A 9,528-nucleotide genomic window follows, 5' to 3' on the forward strand; every position below is an offset into this window, starting at 1 on the left:
TCATTGCACCCCTTCCCCCCCCCCCCCATGCATTACACCCCCAGCCTATGAACTGCACCCACAGCCCCCCCGTACCCCTATAGGACCCCCCCGGCACCACAGACCCCATGCATTGCACCGCTGCCCCCCCCCGCCCCAAAGCACAACACCCCCCCCCCAGCCCACGTGCGCGCCTCCCCCGTCACGTGACGCAGCAGCTGGCGGGCGCGCGCTTTGGGGGGCGGCGCATGCGCAGGGATGCGCGGTTGGGGGGGGGGCAATGCGCGTGCCCGCTGCAGCCCCGCGCGCACCCCAACCCCTCCGGCCGAGGTCAGGCGGAGGAGTGCGTGTGTGTGCAAATGGGGGGGGGGGGGGTGCAAATGGGGTCGTGCAAATGGGGGGTGTGCAAACGGGGGGGCGTGCAAATGGGAGAGGAGCACCTGGGGAAATATGGGGGAGGGGGAAGCAGAAATGGGGGGCGGCCGTGCACGGGGTTCTGTGAGGGGGGGTGGGTGTGCAAACAGGGAGTGCAGGCGTGCAAGGCGTGCAAGGCAGAGGGGGCATTTGTGCCCATAGGGCGTTTGCACGGGGGTGGGCGTGCAAAGTGCTACCCATGGGGGGGGCTGCGCGACGCCGTGCGTGTGCACGATGGGTGTGCAAGGGGTGCACGCAGCAGTGCGCGGTGTCGGTGCGAGGCTCTTGCACGAGGGGCGTGCCGCGAGGGGTGGCACGCGTGCAAAAGCTCGGCACGAGGGGCGCGCTGTTGGTGCGAGGCCTTCGCACGGCGAGTGTGCAAACAGCGCCTGCTTGTGCAAGGGGGGGTTTGCGGCAGCGGGGGTGCAAAAGGTGGTGGCGAGAGCCTTGCACGTGCGAGCAGTCGTGCAAGGCTCTCGCACGGGGCCGTGCGCCCCACCTTAGGCCCTGGGGCGGGCGTGGGTGCGGGTGTGGCGGGGTGGGGGCTCCGTTCCCGTGGCAACCGCCCGCCCCCGCCTTGCACACGCGTGTTCTGACGTGTGCGTGTGCGCAGGCGCGTGCGCTGCTGGCCCGTGGCGCGACGCCGGAGCCGCCGGGGACACGCGGTGAGTGAAGGGGGGGGGGACACATACGAGGACAGGTAAGTGACCGGAGGGGACGAGGGGGTGTGCAAGGCCGTGCACGTGTGTGAGCTTTCCTATGGGTGTCCTTGCACGCGCGTGTTGGGGTCACGTGGTGCTGTGGGAAGGGATGGGGGGAGGAGGGGATCAGCGGGTCCAGGGGTCCCCAAAGGCCACCAGGAGGGGATGTGGGCAGCATGGTGTCCCCGGGACCCCTTGGAGGACCCCCAACGCCTTGGAGGACCCAGGACCCCTTGGAGGACCACAGTCTTGGTGTCCCCAAGACCCCTTGGTGTCCCCCAAACCCCTTGGAGGACCCGGAAACCCCTTGGAGAACCCAGATCCTGGTGCCCCTAAGACCCCTTGGTGTCCCCAAGACCCCTTGGAGGACCCAGAACCCCTTGGAGGACCCAGGACCCCTTGGAGGCCCCAGATCTCAGTGTCCCCAGGACCCCTTGGTGTCCCCAAGACCCCTTGGAGGACCCAGGACCCCTTGGAGGACCCAAGTCCCGGTGTCCCCACATCCCCATGGGAAGGAGGGCCCCAACACCCCCACGTCCCCAAAGGCCATCAGGAGGGGATCAGGGCATCCTGGTGTCCCCAACCCCCCCCCCCCCCCCCCCCGTTCCAGGTGTCCCCATCACGATGGTCCCCCGGTGTCCCCAGGACCCATTGGGGGACATGGGGGGGGGGGTCCCCAGGAGGGGATTCAGCCCCAGGGCCCATCGTGGGGGGGGGGGGCAGTGGGGGACACACGTGGGTGTCCCCAAAGCCCATGGGAAGGAGGGCCCCACCACGAGGTGTCCCCTGGGGCCACCAGAAGGGGAAATGGGCACCGTGGTGTCCCACGGACCCACCGGAAGGAGGGGATGTGGGCGCCCCAAAACCCCCCCATGGTGATGGGGGGGGGGGGGGGGAACTCCAGGTGCCACCAGGAGGGGACCCAACACCGGGGGACCCAATGGGGAATCGCTCCCCGACCCCGGCTGTCCCCAAACCCCGTGGGAGGAGGACCGGGGGGGGGTTGGGGGGGGGCCGGACCCCCCCGCTGTGCGGCTGCCCACACTTCTGCGCGGCGCCATTGGCTGCGCGGTGCGGGGGGGGGGTTGGGGGGGGGGGTGAGCACGGGCACACACACACACACACACACACACACGGACACACCGGGGGGGGCGCGGGGACGCGAACAGCCGCCGCCACCGGGGCCGGGGGGGCCCCGCAGGTAACGATTCCGCCCCCCCCCCCCCCCCCCCCCCCCCCTCCATTCCCTTCCCTTCTTCTGCCGCGTTTCCTCCCCCCGCGGCTGCAGCACCGCAGCCGCTGTGCGCCCCCCCCCCCCCGCCCCCGCAGTGCCTCCACCCCCCCCCCATCCGTTATAGCTGCATCCCCCCCCCCCCCACCGCTGCCTATGGATCCCTTACACGGCTGTGACCCCCCCCAGCATCTTTGTCCCCCCCCCCCAGCCGCCCTCTCGGACCCCCCCGGGACCCCTTAACCCCCCCCCATATGGCTGATTCCCCCCCCCCCCCCGCACTACGCCTATGGGTCTCCTGCAGGACCGTGGCCCCGCAGCATCACATCCCCGTGCCCCCCCCTTATGGCTGACCCCCCCCTTTGCCGTTCCCATTGCCCCCCCCGGCCCTCCGCCACCCCCCAGCACAAACAGCCCCCCCTTATATCCAACGTCCCCCTCCGATGTCCTTACAGCTCTCCTGCATGGCCGTGCCCCCCCCCCCGCCTCAAGCATCCCTGTGGCCCCCATTCAATTCTCCACCCCCCCCCCCCCTCAGCCCCCTTAGGACCCCCCCGGCACCTTCAGCCCCCCCCTTATGTCCAACATCCCCCTCCGATGCCCTCACAGCTGTCCTGTATGGCCGTGACCCCCCCCTCCATTCTCTGCCCTCCAGCACCTTTCAGACCCCCATATTACGTCTGAAGTCACCCCCCCCCCGCAACGTGCTGTCCCTCCTGCATGGCTCTGCCCCCCCCCTCCAGTTCCCTGCCCCCTCCCCCCCCCCAGCACCCTTAGGACCCCCACAGACACCTTCCGGACCCCCCATTATGTCCAACACCCCCCTCCAAATCCTTACAGCTCTCCTGCATGGCTGTGACCCCCCCTCCAATTCTCTGCCCCCCCCCAGCATCCTTAGTACCCCCCTGCAGCCTTAGGACACCCCAGCCCTTTAAGACCCCCCCCCAGCACCTTCAGGACCCCCCCCCCCCAGCCCCTTTAAGACACCCCTCAGACCCCTTAGGACCCCCCCAGCCCCTTTAGGACCCCCCGTCAGCCTCAGAACCACCCCAAGAACTTCCGGACCCCCCCAGACCCCTTAGGACCTCCCCAGCACCTTCAGGACCCCCCCAGCCCCTTTAAGACCCCCTCCCCCCCCAGCACCTTCAGGACCCCCCCCGTCAGCCTTAGGAGCCCCCAGGGCCTTCAGGACCCCCCCCAGCCCCCTTAAGACCACCCCCTGCAGCCTTAGGATCCCCCCCAGTCCCTATATGACCCCCCTCAGACCCCTTAGGACCCCCCAGGACCTTCAGAACACCCCCAGTCCCTTTAAGACCCCCCCCAGCCCCCTTAGGACCCCCCCCCCCCTGCAGCCTTAGGATCCCCCCAGTCCCTTTACGACGCCCCTCAGACCCCTTAGGACCCCCCCAGGACCTTCAGGACCCCCCCAGTCCCTTTAAGACCCCCCCCCGCCCCTTTAGGACCCCCCCCATGTCCAATCCCCCCCTCCCCAACATGCTGTGTCTCCCCTGCATGGCTCTGCCCCCCCAACCCCCCCCCCCCCCCCCCCCCCCCCCCCATGACATCCCCCATCCTCCGCGACCGCTACGGGGTGGGAGGTCAGAGGTCAGGGGAGGGTCAGGGGTCAAAGGTCAGAGGTCGTCCTCAGCCGTGGGCGGCCCCGGGCCCACCCGCCGCCCTCCCCCAGGGCCGGGCCATGCTGCGGGCCCCGTGCCCGTTGGGGCCGCCCCACGGCCGCCTCCTTCTGCCCGACGCCGCCGCCGCCGCTCTCCGCCTTCTGCCGCCGTTACCGGGGGTGAGCCGACATGGGGGGCGGGGGGAGGGGGGGGGGCAGCGGCCGGGAGTTGGGGGTGAAGGGGACGGGGGGGGCGCTACGGCGGCCGGGAGGGGTCACGGGGAGCCCCGCGGCGTTGCTATGGCGACGGGGAAAGGCCCGCAGGGGCCGCGCGGGCCCGGGGGGTCGCGGTGGGCCGCGGGGGCCGCTCGGCCCTATGGGGGTACGGCCGGGACGGCCCTCTGCACCGCGCGGGGCTTCGTGGCTGCCGGACCCCCCCCCATAAACACCACCATTCCGTGAGGAACCCGAGCTGTGTGTGGGGGGGGTATCCCGGTTCCCGTCCTGCGGCGTTGGGCGGCCGTGTCGTCGTCGTCCCCCCCCCCCTTTTTCCGCTGGGCCTCTGCCCGGGCCCCGTGCCCGACCCGTGCCGCCTCCGTGCCTCGGGCCCTGCCGGCCCCCGGCGGCCACGCGCCTTCATCCCCATGGGACGCGCGGGCCTGGCGGCAGTCCCGGCCACCTGCCCCGCTGAGGGCCTCGGCTGTGGGGCGGCCGCGGGGACGGCTCCCCTGAGCTGAGCACCCCTTTGCCGGGGCCCGCCCCAAAGCCGTGAGACGCAGCCCCGGGCGGAGGCCGAGCAGCGGGCGGGGACCCATCCCCGGGGGTTGGGCTGGGAGGGAGATTCCTGAGGAGCTACGGAATGGGGCGGGGGGGCCGATGGGGATGGGGGGGCCGACCCATTGCATGGGCTCACCCACAGTATGAGCCGGCCCATAGCATGGACTGACGCATAGTATGGGCCAACCCAGAGCACGGGCTGCCCCATAGCATGGACTGACCCCACAGCAGGAGCTGCCCCGTAGCATGGACTGACCTGTAGTATGGGCCAACCTATAGCACGGGCTGCCCCATAGCATGGACCGACCCCACAGCAGGGGCTGCCCCATAGCATGGACTGACCCATAGTATGGGCCAACCCATAGCATGGACTGACCCATAGTATGGGCCAACCTAGAGCACGGGCTGCCCCATAGCATGGACTGACCCATAGTATGGGCCAACCCATAGCATGGACTGACCCATAGTATGGGCCAACCTAGAGCACGGGCTGCCCCATAGCATGGACTGACCCATAGTATGGGTTGACTCACAGCATGAACTGCTCCACAGTACCCCCAGCGCACCCAAAGTATGGGGAAGGGGCTTTGGGGGGGAGGGGGGGATTGGAGCAGTACTATGGGGGGTGAGGGGTTCCTGGGGGTGGGTTTGGGGTGCAGGATGTGACCCCCCCCCCCAATGCCCTGTGCTGCAGATGGAGCCGGTGCCCAAAGCGGTGCTGGGAGCGGCGCTGACCAAACCCCGGCGCCCGGTTATCGCCTGCAGCATCTGTCAGATCCGCTTCAACTCTGAGGTGAGACCCCCACTGACCCCCCCCCCTCCCCAATACCTGGGACCCCCCCATATACACACACACAATGGGTCCTGCCCCACTGTGTGGGGTGCGGCGGCCCAGAGCTGGGTTTGCTTCTCAGCTGGGCTTTAGAATGCTGAGACCCACAGCCGTGGGATGTCCCATGTCCCCACTGTGGGTGTCCCCATTGTGGGTGTCCCCACAGTGTCCCACATCAGGGCAACCCGTGTCCCCAGGGTGGGAGTCCCTGGGGTGCTCCGTGTCCCCGGGCTGTCCCCAAAGCGGGGGGTCTGGGGGTGTCCCGTGTCATAAGAGCATCCCACGTCTGCAGCGTGGGCATCCCTGGGCTATCCCATGTCGTTGGGGTGGGGGCCCTTTGGCTGCTCTGTCACCAGCATCGCGTGGCCCCGCGGTGTCCCACACCCCCCTTGGGGGCTCCCGTAGGCACCGCGGCCCCAAAATGACCCACGTCCCCAAGGGTGGGGATGGGGGGGGTGGTGCTGTGTGCCCCCCCAGGGGGTGGCTGTGGTGCTGACCCCATGTCCCCAGAGCCAGGCGGCGGCACACTACCAGGGGAACCGGCACGCACGGCGCCTGAAGGGCTTGGAGGCCGCCCGCGCTCGTCGTGGGGGGGACTCGGGGGACAGCCAGGACCCCCCTGCACCCACCCCCAACCCTACGGGGGAGACGCCTGAGCGCAAAGGTGGGTCTCTGCGCCCCGAGGTGTCCCCGGCTGTCCTCGTGTCGCCCTAAGATGATGTTTGCTCGCTTGGGTCCCTTCTGCCCGACTCCCCTCCTCCCCACGGTATGGTTTGGGGGGGGGTCCCCATTGACTCTCTGTGTGCCCGCAGGAGAGCAGCCCCCAACGCCCGCAGCTCCCAGCGCCCCCGGGCCCCCCTCCCCCCCTGATCCCCCGGCTGTGGCCACAGAGGCACCAGGGGGAACGCGGGGGGGGTCCTGGGGGGGCAGCGGAGGGGGAGGAGGAGGAGGAGAAGGCGAAGGCCAAGCGGCTGCTTTACTGCGCCCTCTGCAAGGTGGCTGTCAACTCCCTGTCCCAGCTCGAGGCACACAATAAAGGTGGGCAAAGGGGGACATGGGGATGGGGGGGGGACAGGAAGACGTCGAGGGGGATGGGGGGATGCTGAGGGGTGTGGGGATGTGGGGGTACAGAAGGCCTGGGGGGGCATTGGGGAACCAGGGGGCTCCGTGGGTACGGTGACACTGTTGTGCCATTGGGGCGTTATGGAGATGAAGATGAGAACTGGGGGACATCAAGTAGTACTGGGGGGGGGGGGAATTGGTGGGGGAGGGAGTGGGGGTCCCAAAGGATCAGGGAGGGGTCCGTAGGTGATGGGGGGTCCCCAGGTGACGCTGTGTTCGTGCAGGGACGAAGCACAAGACGCTGGTGGAGGCACGCAGTGGGCTGGGACCCATCCGCGCCTTCCCACGCCTGGGGGGCGGCACAGGGACCCCCCCAGACGAAGCCCCCGAGCGCTCCTTCCACTGCCAGATCTGCAACGTCCACCTCAACTCGGAGCTCCAGCTCAAGCAGGTACAACTCCTCCCCCACCCCCCCCCGGATACCCCCAGGACCCTCCCAAACTCATCCATTGGGTCTCCCAACCCCACCGCCCCTCCCCGGAATCCTTCCGGGTCCCTTTGAGATGGTCAGGAGCTCCATAGGATCGCTCAGACCCTTCTGACCCCCCTAGAAACACACTGAGGACTGCCCCCCCCCCCCAGGACCTCCCCAGCCTGTCTGAGCCCCGTGGGACCCCCTGAATCCTCATGGATCTCTCCCAAACCTTCCTGACTCCGTTGAGACCCCCCAAGGACCCTACAGGACCACTCCAAGCCTTTCTGAGACCCCTCCTCAGGCCTTTCTGACCCCCCCTGGGGCTCCATTGGGCCTTCGTGGATCTCACCCGAGCTCTCCTGAGCCCATTGTGATCCCTGTGCCCCCCCCCGGGAACTCAGCCACCCCCACGAATGCTTTTCGGAGCTGCCCCCAGACCCATTTCAGTCCCCTATAAGCCTCCCGGAGTCTCCTGAGCCTCCCCGTCGCACCCTTGATGTGGGTCCCGTACCCCTAATCGCTGCTCAGCCCTTTTGTGTCCCATCCCCCCCCAGCACATCTCCAGCCGACGGCACCGGGATGGGGTGGCCGGAAAACCCAACCCACTGCTGAGCCGCCACAAGAAGCCCCGGAGCCCCCGGAGCTGGTGAGTGGGATGGGGGTATCTCTGGGGGCGTTCTATGGGGCAGAGGTGTCTATAGGGCATCCCGGAAGCGCGTTATGGGGCAGGGGAGTGTCTGGGGATATCCACAGTGTGTCTGGGAGGTACGTCGTGGGGGGGGGGCATGCCTGGGGGTGTCCATAGGGTGTCTTTATGGGGCAGCGAAGTGCCTGGGGGTGGCTGTAGGGTACCCCGTTTTATTTTAGGGCGTATCTCATGGGGTTGGAGACAGCTGGGGATACCTACAGGCTGTGTGGAGGTGCCCTGCGGGGCAGAGTGGGGTGTGGAACTACCTATAGGGTGATGGGATGCCTATGTAGGGTGCTTGGAGTATGCTTGGAGGCGGATGTAGGGTGTCTGGGGGGGGGAAGGATGCTCCAGGGTATCCCTATGGATCTGGAGGGGGGGGAGGGGAGGTCATGGGGCACGTGTGAGGGCGTATGGGGTACGCTGACCCCCTCCTTGACCCCGCAGGCGCCGCTGCCCTTCCCCAAGGAGCTGCCGAAGGCGCTGGCGGGCGGGGGGCTGCTGCCTCCCCCATTGGCTCTGGCAGCTGCCGCCGCCGCCATGGCCGCCCCCCCCGCTGGCACTGCGCCCCCCAGGACCCCCCCTCCTGCCCGGCCCCCCCCTGGCGCCCGCCCTGCTGCGTCCCCGCCCCGGGACCCCTCCGTCCTGCCCACGCCCCCCTCCTCTTCTCCCCATACTGACCCCCCCCTCACCCCCCCCCCCCCCCTTGGCAACCGTTGCCCAGCAACCAGCCAGCAGTTGGTACCCAGCTGTCCCTCCCCCCCCCCCCCCCCCCCCCCGTGGCTGTTGCCTGGCAAACCGTTACCCGGCAACCGCCCGGCGATGGTCCGGGCGGTTATCCTCCGGCACAACCCGGCAACGGCAACGGTTGCCTGGCAACCGGATGTGGCAATCACCCCGGAATGGTTACCTGGCAACGGTTACCCTGCAAAGGAACCCAGCAACCTGCCTGGCAACGGTTACCTGGCAACGCGCCCTGCATCCTGCTTAGAGACCTCCCCGGCAACGGTTACCTAGCAACAGGACCGGCATCCTGCCCGGTAACGGCACCTAGCAACAGTTGCTTAGCAACCTTCAGCAGCGTTTACCCACCAACCGGCACCTGGTGACCCCCCCGGTGATGTTCACCCAGCAACAGTTGCCCGGCAACGAGACCTTCCGATTCCACCTGGCAACGGTTGCCTAGCAACCGTACCCGGCAATGGGACCCAGCGATGATTACTTGACAACGGGTACCTGGCATTGGTTACCTGGCAACGGTACTCGGCAACGGTTGCCTAGCAACCACGCGCATCAGCGGTACGCGGCGGCGGTTGCCTGGCGACCGTCACGTGACAAAGGGACCTGGCAACAGCCCCTGGCAGCTGCACCCCACAACTGAGCCCTACAGCCACCCCATAGCGACGGCGCCTGGCAACACCGCCCGGCCCATCTCCATGGCAACGGCCCATAGCAACGGGCTGCACCCCGCAGCCGTCCTCAGCACCCCCGCCTGGCAATACCCCCCCCCACAACACCCCCCCCCTCCCCAATGCTTTTTGGGCTCAGCGATCGTTTTTTAACTGGAATTTGGATATTTGGCAGGAAATAGATGAGCCCCCCCCCCCCCCCCCCCCTCAGCCCCCGGCCCTCTCCCCCCCGGCCCCACTGCACAACTCCCACGGGGACGGGGACCCCCCAGCGCCGCCTCCTCCTCCCCCCCCCCCCCCTTCCCCGGGGGCAGGGTAGGGGGGTCCGGGGGGGGGGGTCCCTAA

General features: G+C 68.7%; 1 protein-coding gene across 1 annotated transcript; it reads left to right on the top strand.

The window, feature by feature from the left end:
• Positions 1-954: 954 nt before the first annotated feature.
• ZNF385A (zinc finger protein 385A) lies at positions 955-8,541 on the top strand. Its single transcript, XM_040654839.2, is given in 11 exon segments — positions 955-1,058; positions 4,014-4,120; positions 5,412-5,510; positions 6,060-6,213; positions 6,362-6,498; positions 6,500-6,587; positions 6,896-7,062; positions 7,641-7,736; positions 8,222-8,323; positions 8,325-8,396; positions 8,398-8,541. Coding segments are annotated over 10 exon segments (1,071 nt in total). The 5' UTR covers positions 955-1,058; positions 4,014-4,021; the 3' UTR covers positions 8,455-8,541.
• Positions 8,542-9,528: the final 987 nt, after the last annotated feature.

This window comes from Gallus gallus, chromosome 34 (assembly GCF_016699485.2).
Source record: "Gallus gallus isolate bGalGal1 chromosome 34, bGalGal1.mat.broiler.GRCg7b, whole genome shotgun sequence".
Classification (NCBI taxonomy): domain Eukaryota; kingdom Metazoa; phylum Chordata; class Aves; order Galliformes; family Phasianidae; genus Gallus; species Gallus gallus.